Source organism: Ictidomys tridecemlineatus, chromosome X (assembly GCF_052094955.1).
Source record: "Ictidomys tridecemlineatus isolate mIctTri1 chromosome X, mIctTri1.hap1, whole genome shotgun sequence".
NCBI lineage: Eukaryota > Metazoa > Chordata > Mammalia > Rodentia > Sciuridae > Ictidomys > Ictidomys tridecemlineatus.
In genome coordinates this window covers 84,810,078-84,835,274 of record NC_135493.1, presented here as the reverse complement: position 1 = coordinate 84,835,274, position 25,197 = coordinate 84,810,078, and the positions used below count along the sequence as shown (strand labels likewise).

The window sequence follows — 25,197 nt, the reverse complement described above, 5'->3', positions numbered from 1 at the left end:
AACATGGATATTCATCTAATGAAGGATGTGAGGGACCCCTACAATGAATACTATAGAACACAGAAGAAACTGAAGAAAACCTTATAAGATGGAAACAGCTCTTTATGTTCTGAGATAGGCAGAATTAATATTATCAAAATGGCCATACTATCAAAAGTAATATATAGATTTAATGCTATCCCCATCAAAATGCCAATGACATTCTTCATAGAACTAGAAAAACAGTTCTAAACTTTATTTGGAAAATTAAGAGACCAGGATAGCCAAAGCAATCCTGAGCAAAAAGAGTGAAGTCGGAGGCATCACAGTATTGGACCTCGAATTATAATACAGAGCTATTGTAACAAAAGCAGCATGGTACTGGCACCAAAACAGATGTGAATAGAAGAATAGAAGACATAAAGACAAACATATATAAATAGTTATCTGTTATTAGACAAAGGTGCTGAAAACATATATTAGAGAAAGATATCCTTTTTAACAAATGGTGCTGGGAAAACTAGAAATCCATATGTAGAAAAATGAAACTTGACCTGTATCTCTCACCTTGTACCAAAAGACAAATCAAAGTGGACCAAAGACCTAGGAATTAGACCAGAAATGCTACAACTGCTAGAAGAAAAGGTGAGCTCAACACTCCATCACATAAGCACAGGAACTGATTTCCTTGACAGAATTCCTAAAGCACAAGAAGTGAAACCAAAAATCAATAAATAAAATGGTATCAAATTAAATGCTTCTGCACAACAAAGGAAACAAGAGCATAAACTGAGAGCCTACATAATGGGAGAAGATCTTTGTCACATGCTCCTCAGATAGGGCATTAATATCCAGCATATCTAAAGAACTCAAAAATCTTAATACCAACAAAAACCACCCACAAATAACCCAATTAATAAGTGAGCAAAAGAACTAAACAGAGACTTCTCAAAAGAACAAGTGGTCAAATAGTCAACAGATATATGAAAAAATGTTCAATATCTCTTGTAATTAGGGAAATGCAAATCAAAAGTACATTGAGGGGCTGCAGCTGTAGATCAGTAGTAGAATGCTTACCTGGAATGTGTGAGGCACTGGGTTCGATCCTCAGCACCACATAAAAATAAACAAAAAGGCATGCTGTCCATTTATAACTACAATTTTTTTAAAAAATACATTGAGATTTCTTCTCACTCCAGTCAGAATGGCAATTATCAAGAATACAAACAACAAGTGTTGGCAAGGATGTGGGGAAAAAAGTACACTCATACATTGTTGATGGACCTGCAAACTAGTACAAATACTCTGGAAAAGAGATTCTTCAAAAAAACTAGGAATAGAACTACCATATGACCCAGCTTTCCCACTCCTTTGTGTTTTCCCAAAATATTTAAAGTCTGCATAATATATGGATGCAGTCACATCAGTGTTTATAGCAGTACAATTCATAATACTCAAGCTATGGGATCTACCAACCCTTCAAAAAATGAATGGATAAAGAAAATGTGGTATATATAGACAATGGAGCATTACTCAGCTTTAAAGTAGAATGAAATTATAGCATTTGTTGGTAAATGGATGGAACTGGAGACTATCATGCTAAGTAAAATAAGCCAGACCTGGAAAATCAAAGGTCAATATCTTCTGTGATATACACTAGCTACTCCAAAATAGGGGATAAAGAAAGAGAGAGGAAGTGGAGAGGGAAAGGAAAATGGGGAGTGGATTCCATCAAAATAGAACAACGACTTGTTGACTAGATGAAGGGAATGGAGGCGAAGAGAGGATGGGTGGGAAAAGGGAAGAACAGTGGAAGGAACTGATCTAACTTTTCTATGTACATATATTAGTATACTACAATGAATATCACCATCACCATCATATATATCCACAACACACTAACCAAAAAAAAAAAAAACAACTATAAATAGCATATATATCAGTAGAAAGAAGGGAACAGGAGGAGGGGGGAGGGAATGGAAAGGGGAAGTACTAGAGACTTAATTAGGTCAAATTATATTCCATCCTTTTATAATTATGTGAAAATGAATCCTAATCTTATGTATAACTAAAAAGAACCAGTAAAATTTTAAAAAATGAAAAAAAGAAATTATATATATACACACATGAAGAAGTATTATTCACCTATAAAGAAGAGGGAAATCCTCTAATTTGCATAAAATGGATAGAACTTGAGAACACTATGTTATATGAAATAAGCCAAACACAAAAAAATGCAAGTGTTTTCTCATATGTGGAAACTTTAAGAAAGTCCTGAAAGTAGAAAATATACTTCAAGGACTTAAGGGAAGGGGAAAGGGAAGGATATTGTAAAAGGGGGAGAAAGGGGAGGGAAATAGAAGGCAGAAGAGAAGTTGGACATAATCAAGGCACAATATATGTAAATGTTGCAGTGAAATACATTAATTTGTGCAATTAGTATGTGCTGATAATTATAATTTAAAAATTACAGGATACTATTCTTCTGGACTAAACTCATGCACTAACAACAGATAAGACTATACCAAAATTTTAAATGCCACATAATGAAATTCAAACTCTACAGAAGCAGATAAACCCTAAAACAGACCAGGTTTCTGTGAAAACAGGAGACTCCTGTCCATATAAATCAGATAAAAAGGAAGTCCTCTCTGTTTTAATCCTTTAAAAAAGTAACTGAAAGCTGGACATGGTGGCACATGCCTGTAATACCAACAATTTGGGAGGCTGAGGCAGGAAGACCATAAGTTTGAGGCCAGACTCACCAAATTAACAAAACCCTGTCACAGAATTTTAAAAAGGGATGGGAATGTAGTTTATTGGTAAAGCAGATCTTGATTCCAGAAGTAACCCAATGTTAATTAGCTTTTTCTATTATTCTGTTCCCTTATTCCCAGGTTACAAGCCCCAATTCTGCCGTGGCCCAATGGGAGCACTCATTCTATTTTATAGAATGGAGGCTTCCTTGATTCATAAATCACAAAGAAAATCCCATCTGATCTATAACTAATTATGCTGTAACTTTGACTTTTGGCAAAGAAAAATAAGCCTTTTGCCAGCTTTGCAACCTAGGAATGCCCTTCTCAAGGACTTGAGTGTCTTCCTATTGAAAGGTCAACATCAAGGGAGACAGGGCCCCTATTTCCTTGGGAGTTTAATTTAAGTGTCTGATTCTAAATCATAATTACCTGTCATAGAAATATGGCAGATTTTATGATTATTCTGAAAAAGACAATCAGCAAAGACAAATGGCCACTACCCATTACTAGGTGAATATAAGCTGAACTGTGTCTAACAAATGGTACTATATGCTGTTACTTGAGGATTCATTGTTTATCTTGAGAACACATATGAAATGGGTTGTGTCTGCCTGGGGTATATAAAGAGGTGAGATTTCTTTCTGTGTCTACAATCTGTTTATCAGATTACCTTTGATACACATCACATTCTTAACATTTTTTTCTCTTCTACTTTTGTAGCAAGATTTTCTGTATTGGCAGGAGATTTTATTTGTAATCATGTCTCCCCAACACAGGTGCCTAGGGGAAATGGGAACTTTCACTTGACTGTTGAGCCAAATAGAAGAGCTTTTCTGTAACACTCATGTTGCAAAGGAGATGGGACCTGCCATTCAGCTGTTACCACACAGTTGCTGAATCTGCTGGAATAATTAATCAGCAATATGAAGATAGAGGAAGGAGTAGGTGCATCCCTTGGTTCAAAACCAGTTTTATGCTATTCCTACATGTAGGTTGATGATTAAATGAAATGGTGAGGAGTGCTATGATAAAGATAAATTTAAAGGACTTTGGAAAACAGAGGAGGACTCCTTAACCTAGATGTCCATGAAAGAATTTTCAAGGGAGATAATGCTTATGAATGGAGTATTGTTATGAGCCTCAACATGAGATTAGAAAATTGACTATCAGAAGTAACTTATCCAAGATAATATGGATACTAAAAGGTTGAGTTGGTTCTCATTTTTACATGGAAATAGCCAAGGATGTAAACCCAGTGATCCACCAAATTGTCAAATATAGGTGAGTGCTTTCCTTTTAGTAGATTTCATTGAATACAGTTTTCTCAATCATTATAAGCCCTTTTGGTCAATCTCCAAAGACTCTTTTTTTTTTGGAACTTTGTTTAATAGATTTTTCTCTAGAGGAAAGGATTTGCCGAGCTCTTCACACTGTCATTCCAGAAGTTCCATCACTGAACTATTTTTTGCAACCTCTTGTGAATACTAAATTATTTCAAAATAAAGAATTTTTAGCTGGATGTGGTGGTGCATGCCTATAATCCTAGCGACTCCAGAGGCTGAGCAGGAGTATTGGATTCCAAGTTCAAAGCAACTTAGGGAGGCCCCAAGCAACTTAACAACACCCTATCTCAAAATTAAAAGGGCTGGGGATGTGGCTCAGTGGTTACGTGTCCCTGGCTTCAATCCCCAGTATGAAAATAAAATAGAGTTTTTACAATAAAATTAAAAATCCAGTGATGCTTAGCATGAGTCAGGCAGTGTCCTAGGTGCACTTATGGTCAGGCATGGGAGACAAATGCATATGTTGAAAAGCACAAAAGACTGCTACAGGTGCAAACTTAAGACATCTGTGAAAGTAATAAGAATGCAAGAAAAAACAAAATACAAAAGTAGTCAGTAAAATAGAAAAAAAAACAAATGTCCAAATGAAAAAGAAAAAGCAGGGAATGAGGGAACTATGTCCTTTTGAGTATAAGAGCACTCAGCTATACTTGACAATTCAGTGCATCATTGGGTTTACATCTCTGGCTATTTCTAGGTAAAAATGAAACCCCGCTCAATCATTTACTATCCATATTATGTTGGACAAGTTACTCCTGATAGCCAATTTTCTAATCTCATGTTGAGACTCCTAACAATTCTCCATTCATAAGCATTATCTCCTCTGAAAATTCTTTCATGGACACGTAGGTTAAGGAATCCTCCTGTTTCCCATAAACCTCTAGGCTTATCTTCATCATAGCACTCCTCACAATTTCATTGAATCATCAACCTACATGTCAATTTTTATCTACTTGGACTCCCAAATCTTATTTTTTTATTTGACTGCCACCTCTCTAATTTTATGTGGCTCTGCTTGCCTCAAAAATGTTTTAAACCTACATATTATAATCTACAGGTAAGTCAAAAAAAGAATCTATATTTTGTTTGTTTGTTTAAATACACCTACACAGTTCTAACAACTAAGCCCCGAAACTGTACAGAATTCTGAGCACAAAATGACAACTATTGAATTATTATTTTTTTCTTTAGACTAACAAATGCTAAATTGTCATTTCAACCTTTGGTATAAAATATTTTTTGTCCAATGTCACCCAAACTTAAAATTACTCTTAACTAATGCTTTCTCAAAATTCAATAAAATAACATTAAATATGGATCATTTATTCTTTTTATTTTTTAATATGGCTCTATATAAGCATACCAGAATTTCTAACCATAAAACACAATCCAATTGATTATTCAACAATGTAAAATTGGAATGTTTTTAAAATTCTGCTCAAAAGCAATGTTAAACCATTGCCATTTTCTAGCAGGTGCAAAAAGGTTTTAATTAAAAGGGCCAATTAAAGGCATGCTTTGCCAGGCACAGTGGTGCATGCTTGTGATCTCAGCAGCTTGGGAGGCTGAGGCAAGAGAATCACAAGTTCAAAGCCAGCCTCAGAAAAAGTGAGGCCCTAAGCAACTCAGTTAAACCCTGTCTCTGAATAAAATACAAAATATGGCTGGGGATGTGGCTCAGTGGTCGTGTGCCCCTAAGTTCAATCCCCAGTACCCCCTCCACAAGGAAGAAACATGCCTCTCATGGGACTCCTGGATGGATTCCCTCTACATTTTTGGTCATTTGGACTTAATGGCCCAGAGGTAGTGTTTTTAATCTCAGGATGAAAACACACACACATTAAAATTCCCCAAAATTTAAGACTAAAATCTTTGTTTTTTCATTTTTACCTCTAGTACTGTCCATCATGAGAAACACTGCAATAACCAAAAAAATCTTATAAGTGTGTATGTGTGTGTGAGTGTATGTGTGTGATTGAATGGTGCATTTTCAATTGTATAAGATCTTTGTCAAAAAGTTGTTCAACCTGATTCTTGGTTTCCCATTCTGTAAAATGTTGAGAATAGCAACCACTTCTCAGAGATCATGTGAGGATTGGGTTTCATAATAATATACATATAAATATTTTTGTGAAAAATAAAGGGCCATATATGTGTTTTAGTTAGCTTTTTCATTGCTGCAACCAAAATATGTAACAAGAACAATTAAAGGAGGAAGAGTTTATTTGGGGGCTCACAGTTTCAGAGGTCTTTCAGTAGTCAGATGGCTCCATATCTTGGGGCCTGAGGTGAGGCAGGACATCATGGCAGAAGTGTGTGCAGAGAAAAGCAGCTGGGGACAAGGCACCAAGAAGCAGATAGAGATAAAACTCAGCTCACAAAACATAAACCCTAAAGAAGTATGCCGCCAGGGACCCACCTCCTCCAGGCACATCCTACCTGCTTATAGTCACCACTCAGTTAATACCTATCAGAGAATTAATGCACTAGTTAGGTTACAGCTCTCATAACCCAATCATTTCACCTCTGTGCTTTCTTGCAATTTCTCACACTTGAGCTTTTGCAGGGATACTCTCTGGAAACTTTCTGGCACACTAAGAATACAAAAGGCAAGTTTTATAAAAGCAAAGAATATTCAAGCCCAATTCCTGCTATACAATACAGTATTAAATGTTTTATTATACCAATGAGTTTATGCAATCTTAACCCATTTGGAAATTATAATAAATGATGCCTGACACTACACTAGGAATTTGAGATTTAAATGGATGAAACATGGTCTTTCTCTCAAGAAACTCATAATCTAATAGGGAAAAAACCTGAAAACAAATAACTACCATGACTGTGACAGGATACCCGGTAGAAATGTATGCCTAGTACAGTTCAGACAAGTACTCCCAAGTCCTTTTACAGTCTCAGGCTCTTATTCCATTAGTTACATCTTCCAATGTCTTCATCCTCTGTCTGTCTTCTGGCTCCTCCCTATTAAAAAAAAAAGCCATGCTGCCTTCTCTGCCACAGTTAGTTTAGTGAGTGAATCAGACAAGTTCTTCATGGAGCCGAAGGATTCACAGTGGAATTTCATTTTAACGTTAAATGGGAAGAGATGGCAATAGAGTATTGGTATAGGGAAGTGTCTTGCTTCAGTTCCTGAGAACCATGGCAGTGTCATTCACCAAAACAAGGATCCAAGGAGGAGGGAAAGTATTAGGGAAGGGAGGCAGATTCACATGTAAGTGAATAAATCATAATAATGTCTAATGCCTTGTATATGGCATGAAGTGGGAAAAAATAATCATGGAAGAAAATAGTTTCTGCCATTCCAAACTCAGCTTAAATCCTCATCCTGCTATATTTGAGCTTTGTGACCTTGAGAAATTATGTCTTTTTTAATTAATTTTTTTATTTATATACGACAGCGGAATGCATTACAATTCTTATTATATATAGAGAGCACACTTTTTTCATATCTCTGGTTGTTTACAAAGTATATTCACACCAATTCATGTTTCAGCAATAAAAAAGAATAAAATCATGGCATTTGCAGTTAAACTGATGGAGTTAGAGTAGGGCAGTTGGGCAATCCCCAAAAACCAAATGTGGAATGTTTTCGTTGATATAAGAAGGCTGATTCATAGTGGGGTAGGGAGGGGGAGCATGGGTGGAGTAGAAGAACTCTAGGTAGGGCACAGGGGTTGGAAGGGAAGGGAGGGGGCAGGGGATTAGCAAGGTGGAATGTGATGAATATTATTATTCAAAGTACTTGTATGAGAAATTATGTCTTAAAGACGCCATCTTCTCAACATTATTGATCAGATTAAAAACATTACAGGCAGGCATAGTGGAATATATATGCAAGCTCAGCTATTTGAGAGGCTGAGGCAGGAGGATTGCTTGATTGTAGGATTTTAAGGCCAGCCTTGGCAAATAGGAAAATTTCAACCTTGAAAATTAATTATTTTCATCCCATTTTACTCATGCTTTAAAGTAATTTTAACTAGAACAAGCAGTGACGACATCTATAATCCCAGTAGCATGGGAGGCTGAGACAGGAGATTGCAAGTTCAAAGCCAGGTTCAGCCACTTTGTGAGTCCCTAAGCAACTTAGCAAGATCCGGTCTCAAAATAAAATGGCTGGGAATGTGGTTCAGTGATTAACTACACTTGGGTTCAATGCCCAGTAAGAAAAATAACAGCAATTTTAAATTAATAACTTTTCAAAATCTAACCCCCAAAAAATCTGTATCAAAAATTTTTAAGCCATAGCACAGTGATTTAGGGCATGGATTCTGGAGTTTTGAATCCTTGGGTATGAAACTCAGTGCTTACTACAAGAGAATGAGCAATTTTTAACTTCCCAATTTTATCATCTATAAAAACCCATATTAAATTAGTAGTACCAACCTCACAGGATTCTTATGAAAACTCAATGACTTAATATGTTAAGTATTATAATACAGTATCCAGAATATAGGAACTGTTAAATGTTTGCAGTTTAACATATTAAAATGTGTGCTTCCATATATCAGAGAAAGCATTCAACTGTTGACTTTTTGGTACTGGATTATTTCACATAGCATAATAGTCTCCAGTTCTAACCATTTATTGGCAATGCCACATGTCATTTTTCTTTATGGTTGAGTTGTGTATGGCTCCACTGTGTATATAAACCACATTTTCTTGATCTGTTCATCTGTTGAAGGGCATTTGGTCTAGTTCCATAGCTTGGATATTGTGAATTATGCTGCTGTAAACATTTATGTTGCTGTTTCACACTAGGATGCTGATTTCAAATCTTTGTGGTGTATACCTAGGAGTTGAATAGCTGGGTCATAAGGTGGTTCTATTCCTAGTTTTGTTTTTTTTTTTTCTTTAATTTTTACTTATTTATTTATTTATTTATTTTTTAGGATCTCCACACTGCTTTCTAGAATGATTACATCAATTTGCAGTCCCACAAACAATGTATGAGTGGACCTCTTCTCCCACATGCTCACCAACATTTATTATTATTTTTATCCTTGATAACTGCCATTTTTACTAATTAGAAGAAACTTCAATGTAGTAATTAATTAATTAATTTGTTCTACAGGACATCAGAATGCATTTCAGTTCATAGTGCACAAATGGAGCACAATTTTTCATTTTTCTGGTTGTATACAAAGTAGAGTCACACCATTCATGTCTTCATATATGTACCTAAGGTAATGATGTCCATCTCATTCCACCATTTTTCTTCTCCCTTCTTCTTCCTTATTCTTCTCCCTCCTTTGCTCTATCTAGAGTTCACTAATCCTCCCATGCTCCCCCCACCCCCATTATGGATCAGCATCCACTTATCAGAGAAAACATTTAGCCTTTGTTTTTTGGGATTGACTTACTTCACTTAGCATGATATTCTCTAGCTTCATCCATTTACCTGAAAATGCCATAATTTTATTCTCTCTTAATGCTGAGTAATATTCCATTGTATATATGTGTGTGTGTGTGTGTGTGTGTGTGTGTATATATATATATATATATATCAATATATATATATATCACAGTTTTCTTATTCATCTATTGAAGGACGTTCCTAGAGATAGTAAACATTTTTCTACATTTGTTGGTCATTTGCATTTCTTCTTTTCAGAAGTATCTGTTTAGTTCTTTTGCCCATTTATTAATTGGGTTATTTGTGGGGTTTTTTTTTTGGTGTTAAGTTTTTTGAGTTCTTTGTATGTTCTAGATATTAATAATACAAAATTAAAAAGTGAATTTTAAAAAGAGAAGAAAGAGAGAAAAGCAAAGAGAAAGAAGGAATTTCATCAAAATACAGAAAAATCAGTAGACAAAATAAAGGGGATTGAGGACAATGAATGAGGGACAGGAAAAAGGAATAATTGTGGATATGGAATAAATCTGACTTTTTTATGTGCATACTTATATGTGGCATGGTGGGTCCTGACATCAGGTGTATCCACAGGACAATATATTTTTTAAAAAAGTAAACCATAAATGGAATTTATGGAACAGACGAATGGATCAAGAAAATGTGGTATATATACACAGTGGAGTCATACACAACCCAGCCATGAAGAAGAATGACATTGTGTCATTTGTCAATAAATTGATGGAACTGGAGACTATCATGCTATGTGAAGTAGGATTGGTAGAGTAGAGGAAAGGGAGTGGGGGTAGAGCCAAGTTCTGGGGACTGAAATGGAGTGGGTTGTGTTCCATACATTTGTGATAATGTCAGGGTATATCCTGTTGGTCTATATACCTAAAAAGAATTTTAAAATAATTAATAGAAGGAAAACCAATAGAATAGAGGAAGAGGAACTGGAGGAGGTGGGAAAGGAAGAAAAGTGGAAGTACTGGGGATTGAATTGGAGCAATTTATATTCCATGCATGTATAACATGTCAAAATGAACTCCACTACTATGTGTAACAATAATGTACTAATAAAATATTTAAAAACGTGTGTGCCAAAGGACAATGAAATGGAGAATAAGGATGAAGGAATGTAGGGGAAGTTCTCAAGGAAATAAGAATAAATTTGGTGATCTCACAACTTCATCATGATCGAGGGCTCAACAGTCAATACATGTTACCAGGGCTCTGAAGCTGCTTCTGTGCTCCTCTGCCACAGGAAACATAAAATAGTGTGTCCAAAGGCTACAATGAAATATTAAAAGTACTCTCTTAAAAGTAAGTCAGCCATCTAGTGACTAAGCATGCTAACCATTGTCACTGGTTCAGTGGCAAGTAAGACAACATTTCAAGGAACTTCAAAACTCAACAGGCAGACTTTTAATTTAAGATTAAAATTAGAATTAATTTTTAACTTTAAATTAAAAGTCTGCTGTTGAGTTTTGAAGTTCCTTGAAATGTTGTCTTACTTGCCCACTGAACAGTGACAATGGTAGCATGGCTTAGTCAAGATGGCTGATCTGTAGGTATATAATATTTCAGGTGTAGCCTTTGACCTAGGTTAGTTTCCTGTGGCCAGAGGAGCACAGAAGCAGCTTCAGAGCCCTGGTACCATGTATTGACCTGTTGAGATATGACCCCCATTCTGAGGATCATGATGAAGTTGTGAGATCACCAAATTTATTCTTATTTCCTTGAGAACTTCCCCCTACATTCCCTTCATCCGACATTTTTCTCTATTTCATTGCCCTTTGGAATACACATGTTCCATCTTCTGGCAGGGTGCTATTAAGACTATTCATGAGAACAGTCTTTGAATGTGTGGGTTTTTGAGCTTCCGAACATAAATGAAGTGCAAATTTCAAATAAAGGATAAAATATATTCAAATAAAGGTGTTTCTTTTAGATAGGAAGTAGGAGAGTTTCATTCACTTTGTGTCAATTGACTGTCAGAAGCAGGGTCATGTTAAATAGAGCATCTGTGTGCATGTAGCCACTTTTCACCACACAGATGTTTTCTATCTTCACCTGGGTCCCTCAGTGCTGTCTCAAAATCTTGCTGTTTCCTCTGCCAATTTCTTCCTATTCTCCACAGAGCTGTAATACTGCTACCCTTTCTCTTATCCTCTTATCTTCCCTATGCTTTCTCACCTCATATTCAGTGAATAACTTTGACTCTAATCTCCAAGAAAAATAAAGCTGCAAGTTTTAACATACCTCAGTTTAATAACATAAACCCACAACCTTCAGTATATCCTAATTCTTCCTTTTCTTCTTCCCTCTGGTACAGTGAAGGAAGTAGCCTTCTCCTGATCTAAGATGAATTCCATCACTGGACTCCACATCCCAAGTTCTTCCACTTTCTCAGACTGTATTAGTCAGCTTTGTTGCTACTGTGACTTAAAGGCCTGACCAACACAATTGTAGAGGAGGAAAAGCTTATTTAAGTCTCATGGTTTCAGAGGTCTCAGTCCATAGACAGCTGGCTCCAATCCTCAGGTCTGGAGGTGAGGCTGAACATCATGGTGAAAGAGTGTGGTGCAGGGATGCAGCTCACATGATGAACAGAAAGCAAAGACAGACTCCACTTGCCAGAGACAAAATATATACACAAAATGTATGCCCCCAGGGACCCACCTGCTCCAGCCATACCCTACCTGCCTTCAGTTACCACTCAGTTAATCCCATCAGGGGATTAATTTGAAGATTTGGTTAAGGCTTTCATAGCCCAATCATGCGTCATCTAAACCTTGTTGTATTGTCTCACACATGAGCTTTTGGGGGACACTTCACATCCAAACCATAACATAGACTATTGTTCCATTGATTACCACATCTTCTTGTGTCTTCAAGCTTTCCCTTGTACTCTCTCCTCCCCATCAAGAACAAAGGTTCACAAATCTGTGACACCTTGAAAATATTAAAACTCTCCTTCCATCTGATGTCACCCTTGAGTTACTATCCTGTTTCTCTCCTCTCCTTTACAAAGTATTTGAATGGATTATTTAGACTCATTGAATCCAGATCCTCATCTTCCACTCATTCCCCAGCCCACCACCATCTGCCTCACTACCCTGCCCTTGTATTCATCCTTCTCAGAATTGTGCATCTATCATGATCATCTAATTTTAGAACATGTTCATCATCCTTCAGTTAAAAAAAAGAAAATGTGTACCCATTAGAAGTCAATCCCCATTTTTCTTCCCCCTACCTATAGGCAAACATTAATCTACTTTCTGACTCAATAGATTTTCCCATATTAGACATTACATATCAATGGAATTATATGTGATATATCTAACTTTGTTCACTTAAAATGTTTTCAAAGCTCACCCATTTTAAAGCATGTATAAGTACTTAATTCTACTTTATTGCTTAAAATATCCCATTGTATGGGTATAGTACATTGGTTATCCAGTGGTAGCTGCCTCATCTACACTTTTCATTTCTGCAGTATCAGTTGCCCATGGTCAACTAAGGTCCAATAATAATGAAAAAATAAATAAATAATATATGTTTAAAATAATTTTTATTATAGTGTACTGTTACTGGTATAAATAGTCTATTTTATTATTATTAATTACTTTTGTTAATCTCGCAGACTGCCTAATTTATAAACTTTAACAGGTATGCATGTGTATGTACACACAGAGAGAGCGAGCGAGAGAGAGAGAGAGAGAGAGAGAGAGAGAGAGAGAGAGACATTACATGCAGCTTCAGTCTGGGAATTTGGTATGTATTCCTTGAGGATAAGGGAAGATTATTATTCATTCATAGTATATGGGCATTGGAATTGTTTCCATTTGGGGCTGTAGTGAATAATTCTGCCATGAATATTCATGTACAAGTCTTTGGAATATTTCTTCATTTCTTTTGGATAATATTTAGCATTGGAATTGATGAATCATATACTAAGTCTGTTTAACATTTTAAAGAATTTCCAAACTATTTTCCAAAGTGATTTGTGATATTTTCTTGCCCCCTCATTAATGTATGAGGTCTTCAAATTCTCCACATCCTCACTAATGCTTATTATTTTTCATCTTTGATTATGGTCATTCTAATGACCATAGAGAAATGGTTTCTCATGATGGTTTTAATATGTATTTCCCCAGTAACTAATAATCATTTATTATTAGTTCAGCATCTGTTCTCTTAATGAGCATGTTTCACTATAGTTGTCCACTTGTATATCCCTTTGGAGAAAATTCTATCCAAATCCTTTGCCCATTTTAATGCTACTATTTGCCTTTATCTTATTGAATTATAAATGTTCTTTACAATCCAGGTGGTTGATTGTGTGTGTGTGTGTGTGTGTGTGTGTGTGTGTGTGTTGCTGTGAATTGAACCCAGTTCCTTGAGCATGCTAACAAGTGCTCTACCACTGAGCAATACCCCAACTCTTCCTTCCTTCCTTCCTTCCTTCCTTCATCTATCTATCTATCCATCCATCCATCCATCCATCCATCCATCCATCCATCCGTCTATCTATCTATCTATCTATCTATCTATCTATCTATCTATCTGGAGGGTGCTTGAGTTAAACACAGGACATTGCACATAGTTGGCAAGGGCTCTACCACTGAGCTACATCCTCACCTCCTTCTCTGTGTTTTTCTATTATGTTTCATTAATTTTCATTCCAATCTTTAACATTACCTTCTTTCTGCTTGCTTTGTGGGTTTTTTCTTCTTTTGTTGCAATTTATAATTATCAATTCCCAGTACGTACTGAATAAGGTACACCTCAAGTTTTATTTTTTATTGTATCCAACTTGAAGTATTTTCTGATTTCTACTGTGAATTCTTATTTGCCCATAGATTATTTAGGAATGTTATTAATTTATATAGATAGATAGATAATTAGTGAGTTTCCCACATTTCTTTATGTTATTGATTTTTAATTACATATTCTATTTAAATGTCAGGAGCTTATTCTCAAATGTCCAGTAGGAGGCAAGGTGCTGTTGCTGGAACCACCTGTTAAGAATGATTTTGCAATTTTCTATCTTGTCTTTGTAACACCCAAGATATGAGGCTTAAGTTTGAGTAGACAATAAGAAAAGAGAAAATTGTTACCAACCCTACCCTGATGCCTCTGTCCTCTCAGCACTGGCCCCAAAGAAGTCTAAACTCCCAGAGGTACTATTAAACTTCTTCACATTGCTGTGTACAATTACATAGAACACAGGCTATAATCAGTCATCTTGGACCCTGATGGGTTTTTTGATTCCCCATGTTGTTTACCATCCCAGAAAGAGGAGTAGCACTGAGTTTACTGTAAGGTATTGTCAATCCTGTTATTTTTAATCTTCATCTAAAAAGCATGCAAGTTGGAGGAAGATAAAACTGATTTCTTTCCCCCACCATTTTAGCCCTTTAATTCATTTCATTGACTTCATGTTTATATCTTGGATTCTGAGAATATAAATTTGAGATATTTCAAGTACTATATGGAGATTGGGTTAAGGGAACTGCTTTCCATTCACAATTTGAGTTGAAACCAAAAACTAGTTTTCATAGTGAGCAGTGTTTTGAGGTGGGGGGACTTTCCTAAGCCATTTGAAGTCAACCTTTATTAGGGGAAAAAAATCTAGTAAAGGAACCTAAAAAGGATCTGATCCTTCCAGTATATTCTGTGCAGTAGTTGTAAACTGTGTCCATTTTGTTACATTTCCCTCACATAATCTGGTTATCTTTAGTAAAATCTCATTAAAAGTTATGGCCTGGTTGCTCGTATACTATAGGAAATTAGGGAAGGGTGAGAGCACCTTTTGGGATAAAAATGTAGATGGGTTCTAAAGTAATCAGTGCGTAAATAATCCCTTATTAAAATCTTATATCATTATTTAAAAATGTAGTAGGAATTCATGAGGTCCTAGGTTTGAACCTTAGCATTGCATTAAGAAAAAAAGGGGTATAAGGGGAGAGCAGGATTCCTTTCCCTGAATGTAGAATGGTAGTGTCCTTGTTTACTCATTGGAAAACACTGCTCAGAGGGGTCAGAGGCCACAGCAGGGCAGGGATATGGTAGCTTACTGAGGATCTAGTCAAAATGGAACATTCTGTAAATAGGTAATAGCAGGTCTACTTTTAGCCAATTATGTTTAAACTGTGTTACTTGCAAAGAGTCTGAACTGATGCCCTACCCCAGCCTACTGCTTAATGAGTAGAAAGTATGTGTGGGGATTAGGAAACAAAAGCAAAAGAAAACATGTTTCTTTCACCTTGCATGAGGACTTGGTGAATAGAACAAGGTCTATATTTCAGAACCAAGTTTTCTGTTATGCTTTCTGCATTTGTACAGACAAGGCAGAAATAGCACAAATTCCACAATGAGCCTGAGTGTTAGCCTAAAAATGATAAGGAATAGCAAAGGTGCCTGTGTGGTGAGTGTTTAACAATAAAAAAAAATCATAGACTTTTTGAAAAATTCTTGTTTAAGTTACATATTTTTTATGTTTGCAAATCAAACAGACTAAAAGATATGTGTATACACATCATATGTATGTGAAAATTTATTTAGTTTTTGTATTGCACAAATTTTCTGGAGATGAATTAATTTTGTAATCAGAGAAAAACATTCAGTGTCTTTTAAAAAATAGATTTATTTTTAGTTATAGGTAGACACAATATATTTATTTTATTTTTATGTGGTGCTGGGATCGAACCCAGTGCCTCGTGAATGCTAGGCAAGCACTCTACCTCTGAGGCACAACCCCAGCCCCAGCCCCAGCCCCAGCATTCAGTGTCTTTTTAAAAATAAATTGTAGGGGGATGGGGTTGTGGCTCAGTGGTAGAGCACTCGCTTAGCACATGCGAGGCCTTGGGGTCGATCCTCAGTACCACATAAAAATAAATAAAATAAAGGTATTGTGTCCAATCAACTACAAGTAAAAAAATAAATATTAAAAAAAATAATAAATTGTAGGATAAGGAGTGTTGTTCCATTGGTAAACCTCAACTTATGTCCACTACTAGAGTTGAAAGATTGCTGGTCATGTATGGAACAGTGGTGGTGCTAAAATATTTTGCATTTGTCACTGGAGGTGGGATGCAGGGAGGGCACCTCCAAAGAAAAATTCACACTAAGGGAAGAGCACTCTGCCAACAGGTTTGGCTCACGAACAAAAGGTAGGTTTGTGGAGAAGAGAAATGAGTTTTCTTGGGCTGTGGGTTTGGTTTCCTCACCAGCCTTCCATACTTAAATTCTAGAAAGTGAAACTCTGAGGAATGTTTTTTTTTCTTCAATTTTTATTATGGAAAATTTCAAACATATACAAAAGTATAGAGAATACGATAGCGAATTCTCAAGCATCCATCATACAGCTTTAACGATTATCAAGTCAGAGCCAATCTTGTTTCATCTATGCACTTGCCTACCCCACCCTCGAATTATATTGAAGCAAATACCAGTAGCATATCATCTAGAAATTTTAGTACATTTCTCTAAAAGATAAGCATTTAAAAAAAATAATCACAGTACCATATCACAGCTAAAATAACCAATATATCAGAAATATGTGTTTTTATTTCAAATTCTGTAAAATCTGGGGACACAATCAACACATTTCACTGGTACCATGAGGAAAGATGTTAACACTATTACAGAGTCCAAGCTTTTCCCAATGTAATTGTTTTATAATGCAAAAGAATAATAAAGCAAACCATCACATTACAGCCATATTGGGACTCTTGTAAGGAGCTGGGGAAGAGTGCTGATGTCACACACTCCATAGCAAAACACAATGATATTTCTCCTTTAAACTGTCTCTGTCCTAATGTTGTTCTGGAAGTGGCTGACCCAAGTCTTCCCTTTAAAATCCTTCATACTGTGTTCCCTTATTACAGATGTCTCTTTCCCAAACGCCTTTTCTAAGTGACAACAGTGTGGTCTTTCAACACTGCATATGTAGAAACTAGGTGGGATGAGGAGTTAGCTGAGTGTACTGGAAAAGGAATGAAAACTATGACCAACTGAAACAGTGAGAGGCAAAAGAAATGTAGGCAAACTTCATGGCATAATTAACTTTGGAAACTGGCTATGCTGTGGTCTTTCTTGGCTCTAGCATCAAATAATAGAGTATATTGAATCTGTAAGATGAAAAAAAAAGCTTTTCCTCAAAGAGATATTAAGATGACATGTAAGAAGTGGTTAGGGCATTGCAAAAAATTAAATGTATTTTCTGTATATCATTTTAAGATCTATTTTTATAAAACTCACAATATTATCTTGTGTGCATTGTATTTATTTTTACAATTACCTTTATAGCAAGTGATTTTCTGAATAAAATGTTAAGCAAATTAATAACAGTACAAAAACACTGAAGTTGTTACATGAAGGACTGATTCTACAAAATGTTTCTCTATGCGATGGCATAATTGTAAAACTGTGCCAGCCACTGTGTGGTATGATATAGAAATATGGCCTTGAACATCTCACAACTGCCTGGAAATGTTTCTGAAACACCTGATACACAAAAGCTACACCATGGTGCCTAGAACGCATGTACTCTACTAGCACCAGATTGGAAGGGGAATGTTTTGCCACACAGGGATTACAAAATATTAATTGAATCAAAGACCTTCAGTGAAGCCAACCATATTTCAAGTAGTGTCTCAGATGCAGGATATGCAAAAGAGTAAGGAAAAATAGTCTTCGCTCTCAAAGATATAGTCTAATGAAGAAGGCAGACACATCAAAAAAGCACAACAAAAGGCTATAGGTGCTGAATTAAGAGTCTCTTCACGTACAATAGTACAACAACCAGAGCAAGAAGAGTCAGCAGAATAGACAGAAGGAGTGTCTGTCCCGAGATGCAGGAGAAAAACCAGATGAGCTGTCTCCTTGGGAACATTTCAAGTGCTCACCTGCACTTGACAATTTCACTGAGCACTAGGATCACATCAATGATTCTTTCAGAGCAATCCTGAACATCTTTACTGTTCATCTGGAAAAAGAAACCAACATACAATTAGCAAGCTTATATTAACAATTCTCCCAACTGACAAATTTAGTGAGGGCATATTATGTGTGTCAATCACTTGGCATTTGGAAAGCTTTCACAGAATTATCTAATGCAGATGCAATGTGAGTCTGGATAAACAGCTGAGGAATTCACAGGCCAATATGACACAAAAAAAATTCAGGAAACCTGATACCAGAAATTTTGCAAAAGGGGAATGAGTATGTAAGATATTTTTAAAAAGCCAGGTACAGTGGCACACACCTATAGTCCCAGCAACTTGGGAGACTGAGGCAGGAAGATCATGAGTTTGAGACTAGGTTGGGTGACTTAAAAGAGATCTTGTCTTAAAAAGGGATGTGGATGTAGCTTACTGGTAGAACACCCAGGAGTTCAATCCCCAATACAAATAAAAGAAAAGAAAAAAACCCACAAATCCTAAATTCAGGCTTTGGATATAGCTCAGAGGTAGACTACTAACCTAGAATGTGTGAGGCACTGAGTTCATTCCCCAGTACCACAAGCACAGACAAATCCTAAGTTCCATGTTCTGGATTCTAGGTTTATGGAAACAAGTCAGACTATTCCCAACCACCAAAGGATTTGTGGACCTGTGGATGCCTAGCTTTGCAAATAGATTAAGCCTAATAAACTATGAGAACCATTACACAGGAGAGGCTTTTTTCACATGGTCAGAAAAGAATTCTCACTGGAGATATACATGAAGTACCTCTTTTTATGCTACTGACAGATTTCAAAAACAACTTGAGCATCAGATAATTAGATAACTTGGCTGAAGTTAGAGTGACTAAGAACTGGTACTATGTCTGTCTGACTTCCAAGTCCTGATGTAGTTTCTATCACATCAAGCTCTCTATCATAAAAAAAATCACATTTAAGTACAGTCAACATAGTGTCTTCAGTTTCTCATAGTGGTTTTGAACCAAAAACATGTAAAATCTTCTAAATGCAGTATAGCTGTTTGTTATGAGACAACTACCAGGAAAATATTGATGAAATTTTTTTTGGTAGTACCTGGCAGCTCCCCCACAATAAGGGAAACCTAGAGGCAAAATCTCTGGTCAGGTTAACAAAAATATGTAGCTATTTATTATATTTTATGAACAAATTGGCATTTGTATATGAATCTTTTCAATGAAAATCATGCAAATTAATTAAAATCTTTGTATCCATTATCTTGAATCTATGCAAAGTAAAAGAGCAACTGAATTGTTTCATAACAATTTTCTCCCTTTAGTTTGCTTCTTAAAAGTGTGGTCAACAGATTTTTTTTAGTTTTTTAAATCTTTTTTAAAATTTATTTTTATGTAGTGCTGAGGTTTGAACCCAGTGACTAACACATGCTAAGTAAGCACTCTACTACTGAGCTACAACCATAGCCCACAAAATTTCTTGAAAAAAAATTTATACAGTATTATGTTTCTAGGAAATCTACATATCTATATTACAGTTTTCTCTTTATACATTTATAAAAATAAAAGCACTTGACTAGGGTGCTGGGAATGTAGCTTAATGATACAGTGCATGTTTAGCATGCATGAGGCCCTGAGTTCAATCCCTTGCACCTCAGTTGGAGGGTGTTGACTAGCTGAAAATGGATAATGTAAGCTATTTATTAACCATGTAGAAAATAAGTTTCTGATCTATAGCTGCAATCTGCAATTATCTGCAGAGACTACTCTTTTTCTTTCTTAATGGGGGAAGGGGGAAGGCTATAAAAATCTAGCTGCCTATGTTTAGTGAAATCATAAAAATAATATTTAAGTGACTTGTAACACTCTGAAGGAAAAAAAAATTCCAACAGTACATCATCTTTTGGAGCACTGAATTGGTAGAAATGTCTATGTATTAACTCTGGTCACCTGTTGTAGCCTAAATCTACTGATTTAAGTCTTTTAAAAAATGCCACTTATTTGAGCTTTTAATTATTCAGACAAGACCATGTTCCACAGAATATCTTATTTAAAAACACTTAAGTGATCCTGACAATCAATCCTTAAAAATATTATTCTAGACATTTCTGGTTAAATAAAGTAAGTACATACAAAGGAAGGAAGGAAGAAAGGAGGGGCACAACATATTTATAGGCTAACAATTCTTAAGAGCAGGTTATCAATGCTGTACATTCTTGCCTTTATCAGACCTGTAAAGAAGAAACTATATAATATGATGCATTGTTTTCCTCTAATAATAGCAAGTATATGTTAAACCTCCAAGTTCCTGTGTCAGTGTTACAGGTGGAAGGGGTTCTATTTACCCAAAAATCTATAAGTAGAATCTAGTAAGTATACTGTGGATGGTAATATAGAACTTAATCTTGAGTAACTAGGTCATGGGGAGGGGGTGCACAGGATCTGTCTTGAGATTGTTTGAATAATAAAAGTCAATTTGTTTGGAATTACTCCCTTTATTCTCTGCACTCAGCTCCTATCTTCAGTCCCAGACAACCAATAATCTGCAGTGTCCATAGGTTTGTCTTTTTTTCCTATGACTTCTAAAAAAATATGATTCAAATATATATTCAATATGTATCACTTTGTTAGAGAAAAGCAGAAAATATTGATATTTTATTGGACTATATAATTCAGTTAATAAAACTGTTGGTTTTTAAAAGTCGCCATTTTTTAAGTTACCCTTTCCTTTGGTAGCATTACTGCAGAAAATGTTTTCTGGACTGAATAATGTACTTTATCTCTATTTAAATGTGAAATAAAATTTTTAGAAAAAGGGGAAACACATTGCTTTATAAATGCAATGACACCCACTTTCTATCAACATATAACAATATTAATTTGTAAAATTACAATGCAAACCAAATGGAGAAAAATATTGAATGCTTGGAAGGGTAAAATGCAGAAAGTACACAAGAGGGCAGCAGAAAGGAGTACACCTATGGTTCAAAACCTGATCTATTCTTTGATATTAAGATGGGAGAGCAGAGTAATGATTAGGAGAAATGCAATAGTCTTTGGGTCATGAGCAATGTTAATTTCTTGATCTGGATGCTAGTTTCTGCATGTGTTCACTAAGTAACAATTCATTAAGCTGTATAGTTAAGACTTGTGAATTGTTCTTATGTATGATGTACATCAAAAAATTCGATAATTTTATAAGGGTACTTCTATTAAATTTTTAGCAGTAATTATGTTAAAAAAAAAGGTTACTTCAGGCAGGATGAGGTTCAGTGGAAGAGTGCTTGCCTAGCATTTCTGAGGCTCTGGGGTCAATCCCCAGCATCGCAGCAAAAAAAAAAAAAAAAAAAAAAAAGTTATTTTGAGCTGTACCAAATTGTTTTACATAATCATTACTTTCCATTTGTAGTCATCATTCACTCATAGAATGTTGTTAAATTTCTTAAGTGTTAGATATGGAATGTTCTTTTCACACTCAATACTCTCTTCACAAAGTAGGCTTTCCTTCTACCTAATTTCAGACAAGGCTAGGGAAACACAGGAAGTTCCAGAAGAGAGACTAATGTATTATAGATGGGATTCCTGATTTCAAGCAAGTACCAAGGAAAAAAAACTAATAGCTTCTGGTTCAGCACCCCAAAAAGTTTGCCTGTTAAACAAAACACTTATCCTCTGCCAAGAAGAGAAAATGTTCAGGTGTCCTAACAGGTTGCAAAATCTGTAACAGTGAATAGCAAATAGACTTAACTCACTCACTTGGGATGCAATCACCACAAAATATTCCATTCCTGTGGTTACTGCCTGTCTGCAAGTTTAACCAGGTTATCACTAAATTCAAACATGGGCCATGACTTACTTTCAAAAACGAATGCATACTGAGAGAATCACGGTTCTTCCAGAGTGTCCAGAAATAGGCACTGGGCATTGGAAGTCCAGCAGCCTAAATCATACTCTATGAATATAGTTTTCATTATAAGAGGTGGACATCACATGCGTTTTGCTAGCAATTCCCCAGAAATATCTACTCTATAGGGCAATACCTCATAAACTCAATGGGAAATGAAATTTCTAGTCAGCAGTGAAAAACCACCTAAGGTGGGAATTTAAAAAAAATCAAACGATCTACGTATGAATAGACACAGGCATTTCTGAAAGAGGCACATCAGATTCCATTTTTGAAGCCGAAATTTTCTGTCTGACTGCATGAAGAGCACAAGCTTTAAATTTTCCCATTTTTCTAATTTAAAACGATCCCAACCAACTCCCACCACAGAAGAGCTTGCTGGCAAGGATGAAGGAAGGCTGTGAAGGAAAGGGAAACTTCGGGGGGAAAATAACAGAAGATGCCCACACGATCAAGCAGGGCGCACTTAAAGGCCTCCACTCCGAAACAAACCACACGCCTGCTATCCAAAATGCGCACGCACACTCACGCACGAACATGTGAAGTACAAAAAAAAAAAAAAAAAAAAAAGCCCAAACCAAAACATCACAAGGCGCGCGCACACACCCACCCCCAAGAGCAGAGCAGGGCCAGCACTTAAGGCACCTTTAAAGGAAACCCCTTGCAGCTTTGGCTTACCGAAACATTTTACAGTGTCGCCAAGAAGCGATTTTGAAAGCGTCTGAAAAACGTGCAAATTGTCTGAAAACAGTGCCTGGCGACTGAGACAATTTGCAAGCGTGATTCAGAGGTCTGCCAGGGAAACAAAAGAAGCCTCTCTCCTACCCGTGCGACCGCACATGGCAGGAGAGGTGCTCCCTCCAGCAGGGCTTTTCTGAAGCCAGGCGACCACCGAAGTCCGGGCGCGAGCGGTACATACTAGGGATCGCTCTGCGACGCGGACGCGGCCACGGAGTTTCCATTGGTCGGGGAGCCGCCCAGCTTCAGTTTCTCCAGGTACTCGGCGTGCACGGGCTTGTGGCACTGCAGGACCTTGATGGCATCTTCGATCTTGAACCACTCTCGCTTGCGCCCGATGCTAATGGAATCTTCCCAATCTTCCAGCAGCTCGGTGACAGTCAGTACATACACGTAGGTCCTGTGCTTGCGATCTTGGTTCTGTTCGAAAACGCCCAGGAGCCGGCCCAACTTCCCCTTGACTCCCGCCTCTTCGTACACCTCTCGCACCGCCGCGCCGCCGGGCTCCTCCTCGGGCTCCATGCCCCCGCCGGGCACGATCCAGCGGTCCGGGTACCGGCTGCTGCTCACCAGCAGCACCTCGTCCTCGCGCTCGCTGCGGAAGCACAGGCATGCAGCCCGCTTCTTGAAGCCCTCCGGGTCGTAGGTCCGCGTCTGGTTCGGCTTGCACTTCATCCTGGAGGCCGCCGCCAGAGTGGCCAGAGCCGCCGCCGAGCAGCAGAGCAGCCGGTCTGCAGAGAAAGGGCCGGGCGAGGGCGAGAGCGAGAGCTAGCGACAGGGATCGGGCTCGGGCTCGGGCTCGGGCTCCAGAGAGAGTCGCGGGAGCAGCGAGTGCGGCCGAGGGAAGACTAGGCGGGCGCGGGGGCGGGCGCGGGGGCGGGGGCGAGCCGGCGCGTCAGTCAGTCCGCGGGGCGGGCAGCCGCCGGCCGGGCGCGCGGAGGGTCCCCACCCGCCGCCTGATTGGAGGCGCCGCTTCCGCCGCCTCCCCGGACCCGGCAGCCCACGACTCCGCACGCAGCCCACCGCGTCGCCACCGCCAGTGCGCCGCTCCCGCCCTCGGTCGCTCAGCCGCCCGGCAGGGGTTGAGCGAGGTGAGGCGCATTCACGTGCGCGCTCGCGGGCCGGTCCGCGTGCGCGTCCACGGCGGAGGGCGAGGGGCGGGGGCGGGGGTCTCCCGGCTCCCGCAGCGCGCGACGCCGAAGGCCCACTGCGCAGGCGCCCCGCACCTCTGGGGCCGGGAACCTCCTGCCCACACAGCGAGATTCGCCGCATTGGCACCTGCCCGGGAGACCGTTCCACGTGTGTCTTTCGGCCCAGCGTGGCTGTGGCTGTGGTGCCGCCGGACGGTGCTCCTCACCCACCCGCCCCCACGTTGCGCCAAGCTCACGCGGGTCTTTACACACCCCGGGGCCGCTCGGTCCTCAGCCTCATCTCCCGAGATGAAAGGCACTGGCTGTTGATGGGAAGAGCCCCCTGTCCGCAAGATGACCAGCGGGATTCTTGGCAAGATCATCTTGCTGAGTCACATCATGCGGTTTTCTTTCTTCAACAGGTTCTCCACCTTGCCAGGCGTCTTGCTTGGCACAAGCCTTCCCTTAACGCGTTTCTTAAACCCCTATGTAAGTCGTCTCTAACCTCTCTGATCCTCAGTTTCCTCCCGAGGCCATTTCTCGCCTCCTGCTTCCAAACCTTTCAACTTTCAGTCATAGACACCTCACTACTAGGGAACCACCCCCGGTGGTCTTGTATCAAATCCCAAGAATCCACACCCCCACCACCCTTCTCTGTCTTTCTTATTCATAAGCATTGCCAGCCTTTGGGGAAAACTTGTGCGTGGCGCTCCATGGCAGTCTTCAGGTTTTACAATTTGACTTGAAAAAGTCTGGTATGTGACTCCAACAAAGCCACTGGGCGCTCTCTCGCCTCTGTTTGCTCATCCTGTCCACTTGGAAGAGAAATGGCACCTCACCAGAGGTGCCACAGTTAGCAGCCTTCAGCCTTCCCTCTCCATTTATTTCTTCTCAGTGTTTCTCTGGTCCCTCCTTCGAGTAGCAGCCTCATAGAGAAGCAGTCTGATGTCCCTAACTTTGTCGTATTGCATACTAAGGACCTTTGTCTCTCTCTTACAGGCTGCTGACATCAGCCAAGTGTCCCGGGGAG

General features: G+C 38.3%; 1 protein-coding gene across 2 annotated transcripts; it reads right to left on the bottom strand.

The window, feature by feature from the left end:
- Positions 1–17,009: 17,009 nt before the first annotated feature.
- Nudt11 (nudix hydrolase 11) lies at positions 17,010–24,139 on the bottom strand. 2 transcript variants are annotated; one of them, XM_078034811.1, is made up of 2 exons: positions 23,219–24,139; positions 17,010–18,447 (listed from the first exon to the last, which is right to left on the bottom strand). In XM_078034811.1, coding segments are annotated over exons 1-2 (495 nt in total). In that variant the 5' UTR covers positions 23,713–24,139; the 3' UTR covers positions 17,010–18,446. The 2 variants fall into 2 exon arrangements, with proteins under 2 accessions (XP_077890937.1, XP_077890938.1); XM_078034812.1 differs by lacking the exon at positions 17,010–18,447 and having other exon boundaries at positions 23,218–24,139.
- Positions 24,140–25,197: the final 1,058 nt, after the last annotated feature.